The 23,764-nt window shown below is 43.9% G+C and overlaps 1 protein-coding gene across 2 annotated transcripts in view; it reads right to left on the bottom strand.

Moving 5' to 3' along the window:
- The window catches only part of HPGDS (hematopoietic prostaglandin D synthase), an 89,663-nt gene that overhangs the window by 5,719 nt on the left and 60,180 nt on the right, over positions 1-23,764 (bottom strand). For both annotated transcript variants that reach the window (XM_019526578.1, XM_019526579.1), the window contains exons 3-4: positions 7,044-7,136; positions 6,081-6,190 (exon numbers count right to left, since the gene is read on the bottom strand). In XM_019526578.1, coding sequence (XP_019382123.1) covers positions 6,081-6,190; positions 7,044-7,136 — 203 coding nt within the window. The remainder of the gene's footprint in view (positions 1-6,080; positions 6,191-7,043; positions 7,137-23,764) is intronic.

Here is a 23,764-nt window from a genome sequence, read left to right as displayed (position 1 = left end):
ACCAGAAAACAACTTATTTTCACCAATTCAGACTTCTCTCTTAGACTTGATCAAGAGGGAAAGCAATGATGTCACAGAGGCCTTGAGCAGGCAAGCAGAATTGCTCTGAGTCCTGAGTTCAGGCAATGAGAGGTTAACATGTTTTGGATTAACGTGGAGGTTTCTTTCTGGCTGCAAATAAGCATTCTGTAGGTCAGATTTTAGTAGGAATCAGGCTGTTGGAAGCCAATTGCTTTTCTACCCACTCTGCCAGCCCCTTCTCAGTTGGGCTTCTTTCCCCTACTCCATCCCCTGTCCCCAAGGTAGGACCTTTGCCTTCACTGTAGCGAGCTCACCACCACACAGCCCTATACCCTCAAAGGCAAGTCCTGGCTGAGTGTACAGCTAAGCTACATAAGAAAAATATATTGGGTATTATTACTAGCTACTGATTACTAGCTACTGTTCTTGCCAACTCTCAAGCTAATACCCTCCAATACAGAAATAACACAAATCACATGGAAATTACTTAGTATATTACAAAAGTACAATAGTGTACAAATAGTACTAAATGATATCAAGTACCAGAGTAAAAATGCTGCATGAGTCTGATCTGACTCAATAACCAATGATTTGCTATTAACACTGTGGATTAGTAAACTTCAACATCACGTATCTTCCCTAGTTCTGCTGTGCTCTAGTATTTTGAATGTCTCTACTTGCACTGATGTCAGAGATTATTATTGTGTAATTTATTCATAGTCAGTCTGATTAATTCTTTGCAATCTCATTGTCTCAGCTGCTCAGTATTGCAGAAGAGAGTGAGGAAGGTTCCCCTTGACTTTCCCAGTGGTCCATAACTCCAAACCAAAAGTTTAGAATTGTCTTTCATATGAATTTTCCTGGAACATGAAACCATTCATCTTAGAGTAAAGACCAGTGACAAAGTAACCTTTAATTACACATCTGAAATAAAAATTGCTGGTAACTTTGATGTTCAGACCCATTCACCTTGAACCAGACTTTCCTTCTATCATTTATGTTAGCAGTTTAATCCATTCTGCATTTGTGGATTTCCTTAGAAGGGAAAATGAGTGAGCTATAAGTAATATATACTCTGAAGGTTATTGAAGAAAATTATTCCTTATTTTACTATTTTTGTCTAATTCTTCCTATGTTACATCCCAAATGTGCCTGGTATTTCACCATTTCTGACCCAAAGAGCTTTACAAGGGAATTTACTTGACTTTTCCTACTTTACTCTCAGAACCCTTTCACTCGTTGATGCAGACTTTAAACCTGCCATACATAAGCTGTCACTTGAGCTTGCTTATGTGTAATCTTGCTTGCCATTTGTAAATCTGTTTCTCCTTCGAGTGTGGAAAGATAAGGAATGTAAGGCCAGGAGACATTGTTTACTAGTAGTATTATTTGTCAAATTTGTTCTTTGGCTTTCCATTCCTCTGAGTCTAGGTATTTGGAGGGTCAGAGGAATTTGGGAGTTACTTTGTTTTATAGGTTATTTTCAAGTGGTAAGGAGGTGGTTGGGGCTACTTTAATAAAGGTCAGTTTTGCATATTGGCTTTTTAAGTGAAGTTCAAACATCAATTGTAAAGAGATGCCCATTTTATTTCATAGGTAGAAGAGGCAGCCATTGTTATAATTATTTATTAGCAAATTATCTGTATTTATTTCTAAGTAACAACCAGGAAATTGTAGATTATAAAACCAGAAGGGACCGTTTTTATAATCTATCTTGACCCTTTACACAGGTCATAGGACTTCCCACAGTTCCTGTTTAAACTGGACAGAGCCTGGCTTTTAGGGGGAAAAAACCATCCAGTCTACATGCAAGAAGATGCAGACTGCCATCTGGCAAAGTAAGTTGCTCCAGTTGTTAATTACCCTCTCCATTCAAATTTATGTACCTCTGATAAATCACTATTACATTGCATTGCCTGGACCTGCCTTGGAAAGCTTTAAAATGTAATTTAATGAGAAGCAATAAAACTTAGATTTGTTTTAAAAAAGTGCCCCTGAAGTTTACACTCCCATAAACAGGCTAGAATAAAACATCTGATAGCTCTTGGTTGTTTGTCTGAAAAACCTTGGCATTCATATTTTTTCATTCCAGATATGGCATCTCTTGCCTTTAAATACATAGACAATAACATTGCATTTGGCAACTAAGAGTTCTTAGGGGTGAATGGCAAGTCTTCTAGGCTGCCTTGGTCCAACAGTGCCATGTAGCATTCATGTGCTGCAATATTAGAAACAAACTTTGTTAGGTTGCCTTTGAATCCATGATCAGTGACTTGAGATCATTCCAGATCCTTGTAATTGTCGGATGTCTTTACTTCCTTAACAGGTGGAGACAAAATCAGATCCTGTATACTCATCTCTGCATACTCCTTCTACCTTTTATCTAGGTATCCTCAGCAGGATTCCATAAGTAGGGCCCATTGCATCATTTTTCTCATATTTAAATGACCTATTTTATTTTTGTAATGCATGCAACCTGTAATATTAACTCTGTGCTCCCCGGGGGGTACACTGTTCTATATCATTTCATAGATGTCAGTTTTTTGGTTTCATGCTTCACAAAACAAAATAAATGCATTAATTACCATGTAAGTGATTTAATTCTTGGGCAGTTCTACTCCAGAACTCTCAGTCCTAAATGGTTTATAGCAAATGCCAGCTTCCATTTGTACCACAAGGTGGCAGCAGTAGAATTCAGAGTAGACAAATTCCCAAGAACAGTCATAGCTTCTTCCCCAGCTGTTACTTCCCTGTCATCCTTGCACCCTCATCCACCAAAAAAGAGATCATTTGAGAAGTATGTATGGAATTTTCCTTCCTTTTTTAATCAATTTGGTGACACCAACCACAAACCAGGGCAGCCTGGGCCAGCATCATGCAAGTGTCCCTAGGGCAGCAGTGTCACCAAGCCCAAATGTTTAAATGTCCAAAGTCAAGTCTTCCAAAACTGAGATTTAAAAAAGAAAAAGATTTTGGGTGGGTTGCTTTGTTTTACCTTTCATGTTTTGACCCTTTAGAGTTCATGCTTTCAATTTTTTTCTCTGCAGCTCTGTAAAAATCACAAGCTGACAAGGTTTCTGTAGAACTGCGAACACCTTAAGGAGGGATTCAGCATTTTAATATATTAACACAAGTGCAGAGTGCTGCACCTAGGGTGCAAAAATATCCAGCACATCTCCTACCTGGGAAGTGACCCTCTCAGCAGCACAGAAGCCGAAAGGGATCTCGGAGTCATAGTGGACTCCAAGATGAACGTGAGCCATCAGTGTGATGAAATCATCAGCAAAGCTAACCACACTTTATCATGCATCAGCAGATGCATGACAAATAGATCCAAGGAGGTGATGCTTCCCCTCTGTTGGGCACTGGTCAGACCGCAGGTGGAGTACTGCATCCAGTTTTGGGTGCCACACTTCAAGAAGCATGTTTATAGATTCGGGAGGGTCCAGAGGAGGGCCACTCGTATGGCCAAGGGCTTACAGGACAAGCCTCATGAGGAGACACTGAGGGACCTGGACCTCTTCAGCCTCTGCAAGAGATGGATGAGAGGTGATCTTGTGGCTGCCTACAAATTCATTAATGCAGCAAGGGATCGGAGATGCTCTGGTCACCAGGGCACCTCTTGGGGTAACAAGGAACAATGGTCACAAACTGACAGCAGATTTAGGCTAGAAATCAGGAAAAGCTTCTTCACAGTAAGGGTGGCCACAATTTGGAATGGGCTTCCAAGGAAGGTGGTGCTCTCCCCTACCTTGGGGGTCTTTAGGAGAAGGCTGGATAGGCATCTGGCTGAGGTCATCTGACCCCAGCACTCTTTCCTGCCTAGGCAGGGGGTCAGACTCAATGATCCCTTCTGCTGAGGTCCCTTCGGACCCTAGCATCTATGAATCTATGAAACTAGTAGCTTCAGGCCACTCTAAAATTATGGCACATGCACTACATATTTCACCAAGAATTTTGATAATTTTAAATTTTGATAAATGTGTTGACTAGTTTAATTCTATTAACTCTTCTGAATGGTTCCAGTAAGAAAATAATGTGGATTCTTTAAATTTTGCAGTTTGAAAGAAAATCTAGTGCAGATGTTCCACGTAGAAACCCAACCAGTGTGGACTACTAACTTGCATGCTTACAGCTTTGGTTGCAGTGAGTCCAAAGAATGAGAAAGACTGAACTTCAGTCAAGAATTCCCATTGGTAGAAGACCTGACACAACTCTTTATTATTGCCATGATGGCATGTTGTATTGGGCATCGGTGCTCACAGAAACATTATCAGGGAAGCAAAGTCAGAAGTACAGGGGGGAGTCTGTCAGGCACAAACTAATTGAGACTTGGGGCCATGTCACCTCCTCTTCACTGGTTCTCTGCTTATTTTGTACTGCTGTGGCAACTGAAAAGCAGCTATAACTCTGGTTAACCAGACAATGTGAACAAAGAGCTTTGTACTGTTCCAGCAATTACAGCATGTTGGTGAATCTGGATCTAAAAGCAGTTGATACTATTGTCAAATGATAAGAAATCCTATGTGGCATCTTTCCATTAGGATTTCTTCGTAAACATGTTGGTATTTAAAGAGAGTAAGTATTGTAGGGATGTCGCAACTACTTCCAAAACAAGCTTCACGGGAAGTGAAAGTTAAGGTTAAACTTATGGTAATTGCATGGAATCTTCCTTCTCTTTTCACATCCTCTCTGACTGGTGCTTCCTAAACTGATCTGATATTGCAGAGGTGGAGGTGCGAGAGAACTGCTACAAAGAAAGCATTGCTTTACTCTTTGCTACATCAGTTCTGCTATCATGCTACATCTCTGGAATAATTTGGAACTTCCTTTCTACTTCCCAAAAGTGGGAGTCAGTTTCCCTTCTCCCAAATGTGTCTGTTTACTTCAGTATCCAGCCCTTAATAAGTACAGGCTGTATGAAAAGCGTGGTTTGGTTGCATTGGAAATTGCCAATGCCCTGCCATTGCAGTGGCAGAGAAGTAATTGGCCATTTCCAATTGTCTTTTTCAATATGTGTTTGTAATTCAAAACTGAAGCTGTATATAAAATTAGCTGAACAGAACAGGAATGAGTGAGCTAGAAGTATAGAAAAAATAAGGTGGCTGACAGCTGTTACATTTTTTAGTTAGTTTAAATAAAAAATCTAGTGCAGTCTTGCTAATTCATTGTTTGTGATGAAATACAACTACAGAGCTGTGAGTGTGGTAGTGGAGCTGACCTATCTTCCCGCATTTAGTAAATACATTGATATTAATATGTGCATACATAACGCCTACCGTGAAAGGTGAGTCAGGGCAAAGTAGATGATGCTGTTTACTTCGTCCTCTGAATTCTGCTACACAGTGAGATGTTTATTGACTAATTAGCTCCACAGTAAACTTCGTGTATCTGCCCATGCACCTTTATTAGGCTGGAGTAAACTAATTGACTCTGCCATATGGTAGTACTTGTAAATGCAAGTACTGTCCTGCAGCAAAGTAAAAAACTCTGCAGCAGCGCACATGTAGATGCTGTCCAGCTGGCTGGTGCATGATGGTGATTCAGTGCGGAGGCTGCCTGCTGGCTAGCCCTGCACTAAAAACACCCTCATGCCCCAGTCAGCCCTCCTGCAGCACACTGAGCCAGGGGGAGCAGCCCTAGGCTGACAGGATGACCCCTCGGGCTCCCTGCCTGCCAGGACTGCTTCATACTGGCTCAACATGCTGCAATCCCAGGTGTATGTGTAAATGCACACCCAGGAGCAGTAAACTCTGGTGAGACAAACACCCGAGTGTATTGCAGTGTATTGATATGCATGTGTAGAAGTGGGACCATGGGGGAAGGCAAGGGTATAAGAAAGATTTGTCTGATTGCTCATTAGCAACGAGCTCATTAACATGGGGGAAGAATTTCTAAGGAAACCTCACTACCTAGTGACCAGTTTGTGGTGTGACATTTGACATGGGTTAAATCCGAGACAGCAGGGACCACTGCATAGCTGTCACAGCAGATAATATACTTGGCAAGTATACATCCATCATTTACATTAGTCTATTTTAATTCAGTAAGCACATTACTTTCACATCATGATCCTTCTCTGCCCAGGGAAACATTGACATGAAGTCATCAATGGTGTCCACAATGGCATCCACTAGTGCTTGTTCCAAAGGTGTTTTACCAGCCACACCTATGGAATTCAAATGTAGACAGAGAAAACAGAGAGAGAGCATCAATACAAATATTTGCTAGGTGATTTGTACAAACTCAGACTATCTGGGGATCCCTCTCTCTGCTGCTGATACTTCACATTCTGTTGCTATTTCAGTTCAGTCCTCCGTAAACCAAGCTCCTTCCTTTTCTTTTCCTGCCAGTCTGCCCTACCTATTTTCACTGACAATCCCAGTACCACTTCTGCATCCCCAAACGCACCTTTGAATCTTCTTTCTCCTACGTCTTTCTTTAGTATCTCTAAAGTCCATCACTTTCCTATCTTATCTTGCCAATACCCTTCTTCCTACTTTGGTTACCTTTTACTTTAGTCATTATAATCTTCTCTTGCCTTCTCCCAACGTGCCTCCTTCCGTTGGATCAAGTCACCCCAACTCTGAACCCTTGAAAAGCTGGCTTCTTCTGAGTGTACCACATTCCTTTGCCTAACTTCATTTCCCCCCATTTCTCTTCCTGTTGCCTACAATTTAGCCTGTCTTTTTACTTTATTCCTATCTTGATTCCTTTTCCCGCTATCCTCTTCATGCCTTCTTTTGTGCTTACCTGGTACAGGTTCATTATCATATAAAAAGCAATGTAAAGGTGCATGTTTTAGATTAACTATATTGATAATAGCATTTGTTGAACTGGCCTGTGGCTCACAAAAGCTTACATATTTCTAACTCCGTTACTCAGATGTACCTCTACCCTGCCTTTTCCCTGACTTCAGCTAACATGAACCTGTATTGTCCTATTCAAAGCTCAGTGTATTTTAGCAGCACTGAATATAGGTTCAAGCACAAATAACAAGAAAAATAGCAGTTCAACATTACCATTTTCTTTGGCCAGGTATCTTGCTATAGCAAGACTCTGGTGAATGATAACTCCATCTATTTCCAAAATTGGGACTTTGCCAAATGGGATAGCTTTAAAAAAATGAAAAATGAAACATATTAGAGTAACTGAAATAACTTAATAACAAAGCTACTGTCATAATTTGCATTTATAATAGTGCTTTCCCTCAGAAAAATCTTAGAGCACTTAATAGTTTCAGTACCTCGGTGAGGAACTGTGTCACAAACAGATGAAGAGACAGAGTGAAATGAAATGCCCAAGATCATTCTGTGGGGTAATGGTAAAACTGAGAATGGAACCCAGAAGTCCTAATGCTGTGCTCTGACTAAACCTGCTCTAGTCCAATCTGCAATTCTGCAGCCAACTGATATGCAAGAAGAATTTCTGGTGGAGTTAAATTTGCCAATAATTTGCTCTGCTAATTAAATGGAACCTGGAGGTTAGGCAAAGTGTCAGTGTGGACTTTATAACTCTGGGTATGTTTGTGACCCGGTGAGGATATGGCCTGGAATGCCAAGAGCGAAGCTGTTATTATATGATTACTTTAAAATTCAGGCATGCACATATGCACACACATTCAAAGAACCTTAGAACATTTTTCTTCCATGATTTCTGTTGCAGAAGGAATTGTGTTAAGAATATCAACTGATAGCCCACCAGAAGGAGAAGAACGGAAGTGGAGTATAGTACATCCTGGTAAGAGCAAGTAGATTTTAACACTGAGATATAAATAACAGCAATGACTGTGATGTGGTGGTGCAGTTTTGCTTAAAGTGGGGAGTAAGGTGCCAATTCTGAAACTGAACTGTGGTCTTTCCATTTACAAATTTTTGTGTAGAGGAGGGGAAAGGACCCTTTCTTTAGTTCTGCTTCTAAATTAAGCAACTCGTGTTTCTCAACCTGGTTTTGATGGTTGTGTGCAAAAGGTTATTCTACAAGGGACTTAGTTGCATTTAACTAGTCACTAACAGCCTGACTTCCGACAAGTCAATTAAAATCTGGTGGTGCCCCTGCCCATTTTGTTAACTCGTTTGCTAGTAATTCACCCATGCATACACCCACTGCTATACTGTTAGCATGCCATCAAACACAGGTTTTCATATGTTTCCCCCCTTAGGGCAGGGATGTTTTTGGTATCAAATGATTGAGATATAATTACTACAATGCAACTGTTATGTTTGCATGCTTCTGTAGTGATAGTACTATAAGAAAGTCATGTTATTTTAATCTCACATAACAAGGTGCATGGCTCAGGGACCAGAGCCCAGCTGTAAGGGTAGCAGCCTGCATCCCTAGGAGCTCTGGGCCAGCTGACAGGGATGATTGGAAAGTCTAGACAGAAGTTAAAAACTCCCAGAGAGAAGACACTTGGGGAGAGGGAAGCTGAGAAGAAAGACAACACTAGAGTGCAGCGGTGAAGCCCGTGCCTTGGGTAGGTGAGGCGGGGGGGGGCAGAGCTGTTGATGTTTTTGTTACTTTGTTTAGTTTGAGATAAGAAGGGGGGTGGGTAGGCTGGCTCCTGCACATGGCTAAAGGGGTAAAAACTGTTATACTTGGTGAAGAATGCAGGCATTCTAAGGTAAACTCCAGGAATGGAGACAAGAGCCCTGCTAGAGGGGCTGCAGCAGCAGCATCCATTTCAGCAACTCCACCTCCAGAGCAACAGTTTCAGAGGAATCAGCAGCATTAAATGCATCAGTTCCAGAGGGAGCAGCACCAGCACCAGCTGGAGTTCCTGAAGCAACATTGGAGTTAAGATGAACTCCCACCCAAGTTGGTGAGTCACCTGGTTCCCAAAGAATAGAGGGTGGAGTACTCACCAAGATGGGACCTGCAGATAACCCAGAGACTTTCCTTCTGACTTTTGAGCAGGTGGCAGAGACCTATCAGTGGTCACAGAATGCGTAGGCTGTAAGGGCTGGCCCCTCTAACTGGGGGAAGTGCAGGGCACTTACTGGGCCTTGGGAGCAGATTTGTCCTGGACTTATAAGACCCTTAAAGCTGCCATTCTAGACCAGCTGGGTCTCTCAGAGGAGGCCTGTCACTGCAAGTTTTACCAGGAGACTTGGGACCCAAATGCATAGCCTTGAGCCATGGCTTAGAAATTAAAGGGCTTGTGCACCCACTAGCTAAATTCTGATTTACAGCGAGATGAAGAAATAACAGAACTGGTGACCCTAGAGCAGTTCTGTATCATCGTACCCAGTAGAAACCTAGAGGTGGTTGTATTGCCATCTGGTGACCAGCTTGGAGGAAGCCACCTGGAAATTAGAGGACATCATGGGGGCAGTGTTAAAGTGTCTAGATCCCTTGAAAGTCCAGCAGGTCCCTGAAAGACTGGACTGTGGAAGAAACAGGCAGGGTCTGTAGAGAGGCATTTTGTAGGGGCACTATCTCCTTCTCTTCCAAGACTCCAGTCAGGGGGAGGGATCTTGAGTGGCCCCCCAAAGAAGATAGCCAACTGTGGCATCTCTGCAGCCCAGGAGGAGGAAGGGATGCTCTGATGACTTGTTTTTAATGCAGGGAGAAGAGCCATCTATATTGAAACTGTCCTCAGATGGACTGTAGGTATACTCATGCCTATGCCTCAGAGGCATGGTGGGAGAGCCCAGACCAGAAGGGATATGTAGTCCCAGTTAAGACAGGGTGTGTCTGTGTTGTGGGACTCATAGACTCAGGCTCTAACCAGACCTTTGTCCATGAGTAATTTGTGAATCTGGCAGACTTCCTGGTAATTGAATGAGTTTGTGACACGTATTCATGGAGATATCCAACCATACCCCATAACACAGCTGAGTTTGACCATCAAGGGACAGGAAGTTAACATGACAGCTGTGGTGGCCAGGCATTTAGTTTACCTTTAGTTTACCCAGTGGTAGTGGGGTGAGACTGCAGTTCAATGGCCAAATTGCTGTGATTGGCTCAAAGAGTCAATAGAAGCCAGAATTACCCTAATTCTACTGAGCCAGAGCTGGAGGACATCTTTCCCTTCTCAGACCCTGAGCTCTTTGGACCTTGATCTAGATCACACCATGAATTGCAGCAGGTCGGGTGGAAAACCCTCTCAAGCCAAAGGAAATGCTCAGGCAGAGGGACTGGGCATTCAGTGCAATCTGGACCACCTTCCAGAAGATTCAGAGGGTTGGGATACCCCAGGAGATCTTCAAGAGGGGTGACTGGATCAGGTCGTGGGAGGCCTGGATTTCATTCATGATCAAAGGGAAGACCCAGTATATGTCCCTCTTTATGGCCAATTGGTTCTGGACAATGGGTTATAGTAGATGCAAGATTGATATCTTAGGACCCCCATTTTGCCTTACAAGGGGACTTATTGATGAGAGTGGCAAAAAACAATGATACAGGGACCTGGCAGTCCCAGTTATTAGTGCCAAACAGTACTACATTCAGATGTTGAAGCTAGCCTATGGAGTACCATGAGGAAACAATTTGGGAGTGGAAAAGATCCAGGATGGAATGCTGGCAAGGTTTTTCTGGCCTGGGGTATACCAGAAAATGAAGGACTATTGTGCATCCTGCCCCAAATGCCAGCTGGTTGCTCCCCGCTCCACTCATAAGTCTCAATTGGTAGCTAGTCCATTGGTCAGTGTACCCTTTCAGCAGGTGTCAGAGAGGACTTGTTGGGACCACTGGAGCCAAGCTCAAGAGGGTCCAAGTTCATCCTGGACCTTATTGACTATGCCATCCACTTCCCCAAGACTGTGGCAGTTAGTTTGGCTTTTGCACAAACTGTGGCCTCTGAGCTTTTACAGATATTCTTCCAGATGGACAGTCACCATGAGTTTTTGACTGACCAGAGCAAAGATTTAAGCAGACACTGAAGGGGATGTTGAGAGAATTTTTCTCAGAAGAACCTCAGAATTGGGACTAGTTACTACTGTACGTATTGCTTGCCATTCAAGAGGTTCCACAGTTCTCCATGGGCTTTTCACCCTTTGAATTACTTATGGGAAGCAACCCTGGGGCATGTTAGATCTCTTACAAGAATCCTGGCAGGCCCTGGGGACAACAACACAGAACATAACCCAATATATCCTGAAGCTAGGGGAAAGCCTAGACCTGGTGAGTGCCCTTGCAAAAGAAAATTTTAGGAACAGCAGTATTATAAAAACGCCTAGCTCTAGATTTATTGGCCAGGGAATAGATTATTACTATTTCTCCCTTCCTCTGAAAGTAGGTTGCTGACTAAGTGGCATGGCTCTTTTGCGGTCAAGTGAAGGTAGGTAAGGTAAATTATGAAGTTCACCTAGTAGGTGAAGCAGTGGGATTTGCAGATATATCACATCAACCTGCTGAAGCCCACAGAGCAGTAACTTAATCTACTGTGCCCTAATTGTGGTGTACGTGTAGATGGCGTTACTTTACTGTGCATTAAATTAGTCTAATGCATAGTTAAGCACATGTGTAGATGTGCACACTGAGTCTGCAACTGTAAATAGATCAAATAAGTTACTTTATTAGTAATTGTTATTGTAGACCTAAGTTATGTACAAATATAACTGTTAACAACTTCAAAGGTGGAGAGAGAGAACCTAGGATTTCACAATAAGCTGTTAAAACTATTCCATCTGCTCCTGTGATAGTATGAGTTAACTGAGTTGCTACAACTGCTACCCTGAATGAAACAGGGTGCAGCAAGTTGTTACTCCTTTAGCCAGGCCCAGGAGCAAGTCTTCCTCCCTTTCCTACCTCAAGCTAAACAAAATATTAGTAATCTCCCCACCCCCACATCTTCTATCCAAAACAAGGGCTTCACCGCAGCACTGTAGGGCTGCCTTTCTTCTCAGCTTCCCTCCCTCCCCAATGTCATCTTTCTGGGAGCAAGCAAGCCTTTGGACAGGACCAGGACATGTGGATCTGGGACCCGTGACTCCTGTCCAAAGGCACGCACTAGCTTTCTGGGCTGGACTTGTTCGACAGCAGTGCACAGCCACAGGGATGTGCCTACAAGAGGGCCATGGTACAGCCCCGCTGCTGTGCATTGCCACCTGACCCTCATGGAGAACAAGCCCAGCCCGACCCAGCCTGGCCAGCTAGTGTGTGTCTTTGGGCAGCAGTTGCAGGTCCCAGAGCCACGTGCCCTGGTCCTGTCCAAAGGTGCACTAGCGGGCCAGGCCAGGTCAGGCTGGGACTGTATCCTGCACAGGTGCTGGCCCCAGCCTCCAGCTCCCCCTGGCTGCAGATCCAAGAGGAGCTGGGCAGGGTCATTTTGCCCTAAGTGATACAACTTGTCTCACAGCAAAGTGAATAATGAGGCACATGTGCTGAGGCAAAAATCCATGGCACAAATTTGTGCCACTCTTATTTGAGCTGCTGCAAGTGCACATGCCTCCATGTGTGGATGCGCCCAAAGTGTCCAACTTCATTGCTGGGTCTTGTCTCAAGTCCTCAAGGTCTCCACTACCAGACAGCCTCTTCCAAGGGGATGTGTACAGCACCTTGTATTTCACCAGCACCATGGTGTCCTCAGCACTTCTAGTAAGTTCTACTTGAGCACTCTCTTTTTATCCTTACTTCAATGTGAAGAACTAATTATTCAGCCATGCCACCCGATTTCCTGCCCTCACTCTGTCTGTCAACATTAAGATACATGGCATTTTTAAGAAGCTCAGTAACTAGCTTATTTTAAAACCCTAGCATAGACAATCAAGTTCTATTGTAACACCATATTAGCTGTTCAACATAGCTTCCCCTGTTTTTCCACAAGAGCTGGAATGGGATGGGAAGTCCAGTGGTGTTTCTTCCTCAGAGGGAACCAAGATAGGTTTCAAAAACAAAACCTCCAAATCTGGTATCACTCCTTGCCTTCCAAACTTACCAGCAAAAGTCCATGAGTTGGTCCAGAATAGACTGTGTTGTGATACTAGAACAGACCAGATCAAGCCAAAAACATTGAAAGGCGCTTAAAAATGCTACCTAACTGAAGATGAAGACTTTTCTTCTGGGGTTGATTTCACCTGCTCTTTTTTATTTCATAACCATTTCTATTTAGTTTTCTCCTCTTCTTTCCTCAACATTTCAAAAGTTTTCTTTATTTTTGCACAGATGCCTAATTTGTTCCTGATATAGCCTAGCTGCTACTTAATTTGCCTTTCTTGAGACACCAGTTCCTCCCTATGCTGCTTTTGCCAAGCTGGGTTGTCTACATTTTGGGGAGATTTCTACTTTCAATATTATTTTTCATAATTCTGACTCCTCCATCCTTCTCTGCTTTGTTTCTGCTTGTAACCAAAGAAGGGCAATCAGGGCAGGAGCTCCAGGCACTGACCTGGAGGACAGTACAAAAATACCAGCTGCTGCTGGAGCCACACAATTGTGCCAGAAGCCAGGAGTCACCACTGCTCCCATTATGACTCCATTTCTTGGTATGTCTCCCATCATTTTTATTTTGAGTAGAACTCAGCCTTCAGTTGCATGAACATGGCTCCCATTGTCTTTTAATGGAAGTAATTTGTTACTATGTGAAGGAGAAATGACAAGGGAGTTAGTCCTGCAGAAGAGAAAACTCAGCTGACATGCATCCCCGAGCAAGCTGAGGGCCAGACAAGCTACTGGAGAAAGAGGAGATGGGTCATCATAGTGGGAGACTCCCTACTGAGAGAAGCAGAGGGAAATATCTGCCACCCAGATCCCATGGTGTGTGAGGTGTGTTGCCTGCCAGGGGCCAAGATCTGGGATGTCACGACAAGGATTCCTGACCTGATCCGGCCCTCGGACTACTATCCTATGGTCCTCATCCATGTGGGAAGCAATGACACAGCCAGGAGTAGTCCTGGCCAGGCTTAGGGGGACAGGGGTGCAGGTGGTCTTCTCATCCATCCTCCCAGTCAGAAGTCGCAGTAGGCATCACAGTGCCTGCATCAGAGAGGTCAACCTGCAGCTCAGGAGTTGGTGCCATAGTGCAGGATTTGGCTTCCTGGACCACGACCCACACTTCTTGGCAAGGGACTTCCTGGGGCAAGATGGACTTCATCTCTCAGCGAAAGCTAAAAGTCTTTTCTCCAACAGGTTGGCTGATCTCCTACATTGGGCTTTAAACTAGCTCAGATGGGGGACAGGGAGGCAGAAGAAGAAGAACATCAAGAACCTGCAATCCATGGGATGTCCAGCAGTACAGCATAGGTAAACAATAAGCAGGTAAGCAATAAGAGGCCCATTGGGCATCAGAGCCAGGTGCCAACAAAGTCACCGGTCACAGGGCTCAAGTACCTATACACTAATGCTAGGAGCATGGGGAACAAGCAGGATGAACTAGCACTCCTGCTTTCAGAAAACACTAATGACTTAGTGGGGTTAAAAGAAACCTGGTGGGACTCTACCCACGACTGGGCAGTACACTTTGAGGACTATAAGATGTATAGAAAGAATAGAGTGGGAAGGAGAGGGGGAGGGGTTGTGCTCTATGTCAAGGTGCATTATACATCGACCCTTACCAAAATGGAATCAGAGGAGGAGAAAGTAGAAGGATGGTGGGTTAGGATACATGGAGGTCAAGGAGAAAGGGATTTGGTGGTAGGGGTCTGCTACAGACCCCCACACCAAGGGGGAGAACTAGATTTGGAACTCCTGAGGCAGCTCTTGGAGACCATAAAGACTAGGGAGGCGGTAGTCATGGGGGACCTAAGCTACCCTGACATCTGCTGGGAAACGCAGACAGCAAATTCCCACCATTCATGCAGGTTCCTATCCTGTGTACAGGACCTCCACCTGACGCAGGCGGTACATGGTCCCACTAGGGGGAATGCCTTACTGGACCTGGTATTGGCAACAGGGGATGACATGGTAGATGACCTACAGATCAGTGGTCACCTGGGGGACAGTGACCACCAAATAATAGAATTCACCATAAGGCACAGAGTGGGTAAGGTAACTCTTAGGGTGGAAGTGCTAGACTTTAGGAAGGCTGACTTCAGCAAGCTCAGGCGTTTAGTCAATGACGCACTGCAGAGTAAGAGATTTGGTGAGATGGGAGCCCAGGAAGGGTGGCTGTGCCTCAAGGAAGCTATCCTTCAGGTATAGAGGGCCAGACAAGAGAGATGATCCCAATGCAGGGGAAAAGGGAGAAAGGGGCCAAGAGGCTTTCTTGGCTGACCAGAGAAACCCAGAGCAGCCTAAGGGCAAAAAGGGGGGCATATAAGCAGTGGAAACAGGGAGAGATTACTAAAGAGGAGTATATCTTCTCAGCTCAAAGTTGTAGGGAGGCAGTTAAAAAGACCAAAGCTACCATGGAGCTGAGGATGGCATCCCAAGTTAAGGATAACAAAAAACTGTTTTTCAGATATATAAGGAGTAAAAGGAAGGCCCAGGGTGGAATAGGACCACTACTGAATGGGCAAAAGCAATCGGTGACAGACAGGGGGGACAAGGCTGAACTCCTCAATGAGCTCTTTGCCTCAGTGTTCCTAAACGAAAGGCAAGACAAGTCTCACAATGGGATTGTAGAGAGACGATGGCTGGGCGCCAGACTATCAAGTGTTGACCCTGAGATGTTGCAGAGTCACTTGGAAGGACTGGATGCATTTAAGTCACCAGGCCCAGAGGAGCTCCATCCGAGGGTACTGAAGGCACTGGCTGATACCATTGCACAGCCACTGGCAAGAATATTTGAGCACTCATGGCACATGGGACAGGTCCTGGAGGACTGGAAAAGGGCCAATGTGGTCCCTATTTTCAAGAAGGGGAGGAAGGAGGATCCAGGGAACTATAGGCCAGTCAGTCTTACCTCCATCTTTGGCAAAGTCTTTCCTGCTGGGTATGTGAGAGCCTAGCAGGAAAAATTGTGCTGAGGGGAAACCAGCATGGGTTCATAGCAGGTAGATCATGCCTGACTAATCTAGTCTCTTTTTATGACCAGGTTACAAAACACCTGTATACAGGAGTAGGGGTAGATATCATTTACTTAGACTTCAGGAACGCCTTTGATACAGAATACCACCCCATACTGGTGAATAAATTAAGAGGCTGTGACTTGGAAGATTACACAGTCCGGCGGGTGGCAAATTGGCTAGAGGGTTGTACCCAGAGAGTGGTAGTGGATGGGTCGGTATCAACCTGGAAGGACGTGAACAGTGGGGTCCTTCAATGTCTTCATCAGTGACCTGGACAAGGGAGTGAAGTGTACTCTGTCCTAGTTCACGGACAATACAAAACTGCGAGGAGAAGTGGACACACCAGAGGGCAGGGAACAACTACAGGCAGACCTGGACAGGTTGGACAAATGGGCAGAAAACTATAGAAGGCAATTTAACGAGGAGAAATGCAAAGTGCTGCACCTAGGGAGGAATAGTGTCCAGCACACCTACTGCGTATGAAATGACCTGCTCGGTAGCATGGAAGTGGAAAGTGTTGTCACGAGTTGTCAGTGTGACAAAGTCATCAGAAAAGCTAACTGCACTTTATCATGCATCAGCAGATGCATGACAAACAGAACCAAGGAGGTGATACTTCCCCTCTATCGGGCACTGGTCAGACCGCAGTTGGAATACTGTGTGCGGTTTTGGGCGCCATACTTCAAGAGGGATGTGGACAACCTGGAGAGGGTCCAGAGAAGGGCCACTGGTATGGTTAAAGGCTTGCAGGCCAAGCCCTACGAGGAGAGACTAGGACACCTGGACCTCTTCAGCCTCTGCAAGAGAAGGTTGAGAGGTGACCTTGTGGCTGCCTATAAATTCATCATGGGGGTGCAGAAGGGAATTGATGAGGCTCTACTCACCAAGGCGCCCCTGGGGGTCACAAGAAATAATGGCCATAAGCTAGAAGAAAGCAGATTTAGACTGGACATTAGGAGGAACTTCTTCACAGTTAGAGTGGCCAAAATCTGGAATGGGCTCCCAAGGGAGGTGGTGCTCTCCCCTACCCTGGGGGTCTTCAAGAGGAGGTTGGATGGGCCTCTGGCTAGAGTCATCTGAACCCAGCACTCTTTCCTGCCTATGCAGGGGGTCGGACTCAATGATCTATTGAGGTCCCTTCCGACCCTAACATCTATGAATCTATCTATGGATCTATGCTGTCACAGTTTGCCTTTGAGTTGTAGCATATCTAGCGGTGGCTGGTTACTGCAGCACTCAGTGACCCAATGTGTGAGGACTGCTATGCTGCTTCATCTTTTTTGTAAATTACTCCTATATTAACTAGACCTAGCCCTCTCTTCTTGGCATCTTATGATGTAAAAGTTTACAAGAGAGTCTGACTATACTGTAAGGCCTTTAAACAAACAGCTATGATTTTTTTAAATAAGGAAACTAAGGCTAATCCTTGAAACAGAGTCCCCAGTTTCTTGGCATAAATGCATCAATAAGCCCTCCTTAAAATGAGGGATAGAGAGAGAATTATTCTTATCTACACTGACTTACACTCCTACCACCTCACTGACATTGAGATAAATTGCCTGGGAGGAAGGTGGCTGTCAGTGCAGAATTCAGGCCAGTAAAGAGTGCCAAAAAAACATGAGTAATCAGGAAATGAGTAAAAACAGGAACGTGCAAAGCAGCTCCTGAAAGCCCCAGTTAAACATGATCAAGAATTAAGAAAATAATCTGGATTGTCAGTGTTTGCTTGTTTTAAAACCCTGCTCCCTTTTTAATTAGACAGCCCTTATTCTAAGCTAGTAAATCAACCAAAATGACCACAATTTATCTATGGACATGTGGTCTGTACGTTAGAATAGAAATGAAGAAGCTGGGAGTTACACAGACAAGGAAAATGCATCACTTCTGTTGTACTTGTGCTCAGGACTACTCTAGGCTTTATACTGGTGCCTAGTTGCTGAGCTTTAGCACAGGTGAAGTTAGGAGTGAACAGGAAAGTCTTAGCCGACCTAGGCTTACCACAGAAGATAGTACAGAGATAGCCTAGGTTGACCACAAAATATTTAGTTGATTCTTTTCTTAAAACAAACTAGTGTCAGTGAAGTTTGGAAAGTTTTTGTGGGATAGCAATTTTTTCAGATACGTAGTAACAAATTGTCCTAAGTAAACATATAATATGATCCCCATAGTTAAATGAAAAAAGGACTGAAGACAGCCTTTTTTAGGATGGCATAGAGTTTGTCTGCATAGCAGCCATGGGGTGCCGAGTCCTGGCACCAAGGGAATAAGCCCCACCTATCTTCTTCTACTTGAAATTGAGGCAGTGAAGACACCCTGGAAGGTGCCAGTTGTGTTCCCAAGGGATTTTCACTGCCTCATTTCTGGGGGTGGGAGGCATTGAACATTATTTCCAGCCTACTGAGGTTTTCCTGCCAGCCTACTATCAGGTACCAGCTCTGACTCCATCTCTCTCTCTCCTGCTGATGTAACAGTGCAGAAATTAACTTCAGTGTAACCTGCTTGGCTAACCAGGATCATATAAGCTGATAACAAGTTCCTTCCATTAAAGTAGCAGTGAAAATTTAGCAATGTTTTAATACCAGGCTTCTAAATAACCACATACAACACATTAACACATTTTAAAGTGTTCCTTCAATTTATTCTGCATAGGCTACTGCTATAAATATAGACCTGGTTGGGGGACTTAACACAACATGTAAACAGTTGCATGCTGCTTTTACAACACTGTGAGTGTGTCTACATGTGTAATTAATGTGAAGCAATAGACTTTGGAGTTTATTGCTTCTGAGCAAGCCATTTAAATGTGCACCCAGGAACAATCAACTCCAGAGCAATAAACTGCAGAGTTTATTGCCATTTGAATGTGCATCCAAGACCGCAGCACATTGAGCTGGATCAGAGCAGCCTCACCTGGTGGGGGGGCGGGTCAGGCTGCCAGCCTGGGGTTGCTCCCCCTGGGTTATTACAGAGCAGTTGGCTGGGGCATGAGGGTGCTTCAGCATGGGGCTAACTGGCAGACAGCCCTCCCAAAACATCCTTGTGCCTCAAGCCAGCTGGGGCAGTGTCTACACGTGCACTGCTGTGAAGTTTTTTTCACTCCACAGCAGAATAGTACTTGTATTTACTAGTTAGCTGCACAGTAAACATCTCAGCAGCTACACATGCATCCCTATTAGGCTGCAGTAAACTAATTTATTGTGCAGCAGTACTTGAATTTACAAGTACTATCCTGTTGCAGAGTAAATTAGTTTACTCCAGCCTAATAGGGGTGCATCTGTAGACAATGAGATATTTACTGTGCAGCTAATTAGTCTACTGCACAGTAAACATCTTGTGTAGATGTGCTCAATGAATACATCTTAAAGTACTACTCAAAATTGTTTGTAGTTGGATCAGACTTGAACTGTACTCAAAAAAAGGCATGCTGTAGTGCTTAAGTCCCCCCAAAGGTAACAGCAGTGCAATTCTTTGACAGTCTTCAAAAAACAGTTAATACTGTGTCAGATCCTAATTCAGCTATGGCTGACTTTAAACTGTGCTTCATCACAGTTTATAAATGCTGTTACTCCTGCGCTGTAGACAGGGCCTCTTTTACAGGATTGCAGTATTCCAGAGTAGGATTTTCCTTTGATATAAAAATATCCACATATCAAGCACTGTTAAAAGTCAAGGCACTATGTGGGGCCACAAGGCTCCATGTGCACTCCAGAATGAAAGAGCATTTTAGTTAAGTTAGAGCAGTAGTTTTCAACCTTTTTTCATCTGAGACCCCTAAAAAATTTTGAATGAAGATTCAGACCCCTTTGAATTGTAAGTGTGGGTATTCACATACTTTTGATTGATCATAGCCCTCTTTTGTGGACTCCTCAGACATGGTCTCTGGGCCACAGGGGTCCACAAAACACAGGCTGAAAATCACTGTGTTAGAGAACAATTATCTTGTTCTCTTATTAAGAGTCACCTGATAGTTTCATAGTTGTTAGGGGTGTCACCAGATCCATAACCCTGCACTTGGGCAGGAAAGACTATTGGGATCAGATGACCCCAGCAAGACGGAAATCAAAATGCTTTTTGAAGATTGTCAGGGTGGATGACTATACCATCTCTGGGGGGAGCCTGTTCCAAACCCTCAGCACTCAAATTGTAAAGAAGTTTTTCCTAATGTCCAGCCTGAAGCAATCTTCAATCAGTTTGTGCCCATTATTACTTGTCCTCCCCTGGAAGGCCTTGGTGAATTAGGTTCCTGATAAGTACCCAGAACCGCTCAAAACAGGGATTGTTTGCTAGATCTAACAGAAAAGGAAGGCCTCTCAACCTCAAAGGTATAATAGTTTACTTGAAACAAATGATAAAAAAAAACAAAACACCCCAGTTGGTCTCTAAAGGTAGGCCAACAAAATCAGGACTCCTCAGACCTACCACCTGGGGATGTTTATGTGTATGTGCATGCATATTTAAGCTACTTCTCTCAGAGGCAATGCAGACCTCCACAGAGCAGAGTTCATTTGTATAGTATGTTTCCCATTGAGGTCTATACGTGTTTTCTTTCCAGACCAATGTAGCAATTCTTTTATGAGCCACCCTATTAGGCTGTTCACCTGTGCATGGCAATCAGGCCACAAGCACAACCCCATAAGATTTGTCAAGTCCTTTCTGTGGTGCTTGCCAACTGCAGCCTGCTGTACTGTGGTGGGCTTCCTGCCTCACTGATTCTTGCTGCTGGATTCTCAGAGATCCAGCTTCCTTTCATCTCCTTCACCCCATTGGCCAAAAGAGGGGACTTGAGGTTAATCTTCACAGTCACCATTTCTTTTTTCTTCATTCTTAGACCCTTTTCTTTCTCTTAGACTCATCTATCACTTCACATTATTCACTTCTAATCTTCATTTCTCCAGCTTTATCCTGAGCTTTCATTTCAGCAGTCTCCTGATGGTGGTTTCAACATTCTTTCTTTTCCATGTCTTGCACTCGTGATATGATCTGCTTCTCCAAATTCCCTCCTATTCGTACATTAAAGTATAGTGCTGCTGAAGATTAAGCTAGCATGAGGTTGTTTTAAGTACTTTCATATTCTGCAAAGCCTCAGTCACCAATGGTGCAATCCAGGAGCATAGCTCATGAATGTCAAACATATACTGACATATATTTTCACTGACATATATTTTACATAATGTAAATGTAACCTTTGGTTAAAAAGTAGGTTTTAACACTAACCATTATAAAAAAGTTTGGTTTTTAGTAAAAAGCTTTCAAATTATCAGTTGAAAAAAAAATCTTGGGTTGGTAAACCTGTTTGACTGAAGCTAAGGTTTTTCAGCACGCTGTCTCAACACCAGGGTTTCTCTACTCCCCCCACATCCTGATGCCCCTGACCCCATACTGCACCATACTGTCCTCCCTAGCCACAACCCCTGCTGCCCCAGCATGAATCCCCAAACAATGACTACTTTCTGCCTACTTAAATGGCAAGCAGTGTTACAGGCAGTGGCAGAATGCAGCAGCAGCACATGGCTCATAGAGGAGGGAACTATGGGCTACAAAGCCCTGAGAGAAAGCTTCCTGCAGGGTGGTGTGCTCCTGCTAGGACATCAGGTGGTGCTGCTGTGCTCTGGCTGTCCTTCAACTTCCAGCTTTGTTAGAGGTAAAGGTTCAATAAAGCTGTTATTGCTTACTGTTTTTAAGGATTACTTTCGTATTTTTACAGACTTCATGGACAGGCATTCTTATGCTTGTTTTTTATGGTCAGTCCCTAAACTTACGTTGACAACCCTGGACATGACACTTGGTGGCAGGGAAGTGAGTTAAAGCTGAGTCCCTCGTTCATCCTGCAGCTGCTTGCCCAGCCACTGCTTGCCCTACTCATAGCTGCCAGCCTGTGGCCTGAGTCAGATCCAGCCTGTGAGGAGCCCCACAGTTCAGATCCAGTCCAGGGCACAAAGCAAATTTGACATCCCAACCTAGTTTGTATCTGCAGTTAGATTGTCCAGAGATGGAAAAATAATTACATCCAGTATTTGTTTTCTCTTCTCTCTATCTCTGTCTTGAAATAACTCCCTTGAAAAAAAACAACTCTACTTCTTCTCATTGATATGAATGTTTAAACTGAACTGTGGGGAACGCATTGTACTTAATGTCAGATACTAGGTCCATGTTAAATAGAAAAGTCCTTGAAGGTTAAGAGAAAGGAATTTAAGTTTTGAAAAAAAACTTATAAAGTCAATAGAGTAATTTTGTAGTAAAGATCCTGGTCTTGACACTCAGGACATTTGGGTTCCATTCTTGGTTCTGTCATAGACTTTTTTGTGGGTCCCTGGGAAAGTCACTAAATCTTTGCCCCAAGTCTCCAGGTGTAAAGTTGGAGACATGTCCTTCCTCCTACCCTGTGTGCTTTACAGAGATTGAATATTCTTCAGGTCAGGGGCTCATTCTTTGTTGTGAAGAGTCTACTACAATGAATCCTGATCAAAGTAGGGACTTCTCTATGCTGTTGCACTACAAATATTGCTAATAATAATGAGTTCTCTTTTTAAGTGACTGCTCAGTATAAACTCTTGTTCCTGTGCAAAGTCAAAATGTTCTGTATTATTTCATCAACAGTGTATTGAGATGGGTTAATCAAGAAAAGGGATGACCATCCCCTAAGGACTTCTTGTTTGCTTACTGCTGTCAGTAAGTCTCTATTCAGTTGTTCCACTGTAGCAGAATTAATTTTCATCACAATAATTACTCATTCAACAACTTGTCTTTCAAGCATATTATCTGTTCTTGAGCATTCCAGGGAAAGACATGATAAATACTTATTGCTGTCACTGAAAGAAATGTCCCTTACTACTCCTACGCAAGGTTCCTATTATTAACATTGCTTTTCCATTCAAATGTGCATGTATTATATCCATTCATGTTGTATACTTCTTGTTAGCTTGCTGTTTCAATGAAATGGTAATATTACATTCCTTTTCAGTGTATGGAATACATTGTCAAAAGTTTTGCTCAGCCATTAGGGCTGTGCAAGGCTTTGGACCGTGCTTTGGATCTGGAGAAGCTTCAGATGCTTTGGGGAATGAAGCAGCATGTCCAGATTGAAGCACTGGCTTGGTTAGGTTTTCCAAGGTGGTTCAGAGCTTCTGAACCACTACACAGCCACTTCAGAGATCTGGCCATAGGGTATAATGGGGAACCAATGAAATATCTATAACTTTGTTGATTTTTGTCCAATTTGGATGAAACTTGTAGGAATGGTAGCCTCTGCTGAGAGTATAATGACACTGTGTATGTTAAGGTGTAGTGGGGCGAAAGCTGCATGCCTGCTAGCCTCTGCTAAGTCCACGAAGCCTGCCAGCTGTCAAGGAGATAGGTGCAGTGGTTCTGGGTTCTGGGGCCCTGCACCTCTGGCTGCTGACAGACAAAGTTCATGACATGGGTGCTTGTGTAACTATGTCTGTCTTGGGACAGTTGATTGTCTGTATTGATTATTTCCTCTCAGTCTGCGAGTTTGTAGGTGTTAATCATTGCTCGTTAACTTGTTATGTAGTAGCTAGGTAGGTACTGTGTATTGAGCTGGTCCCTGAATGAATCATAGATTTCACAGACATTAGGGCTGGAAGGGACCTCGGAAGATCATCGAGTCCAGCCCTGCACCCAAAGGGCAGGAAGTCAGCTGAGGTCATAGGATCCCAGCAAGATAAGCATCCAATTTGCTCTTGAACGTGTTCAATGTAGGTGCTTGAACCACCTCCGATGGCAGGCTGTTCCAGACCTTGGGGGCTTGGACAGTAAGGAATTTCTTCCTTATGTCCAGCCTGAAACGGTCTTGTAGTAGTTTATAATTGTTCGACCTCGTCATCCCTTGGGGC

Source organism: Gavialis gangeticus, unplaced genomic scaffold (genome assembly GCF_001723915.1).
Source record: "Gavialis gangeticus isolate Ggan-Ray unplaced genomic scaffold, GavGan_comp1, whole genome shotgun sequence".
Taxonomy (NCBI): domain Eukaryota; kingdom Metazoa; phylum Chordata; order Crocodylia; family Gavialidae; genus Gavialis; species Gavialis gangeticus.
Note: the sequence above shows the minus strand (reverse complement) of the source record. Positions and strands in the feature narration are given on the sequence as shown.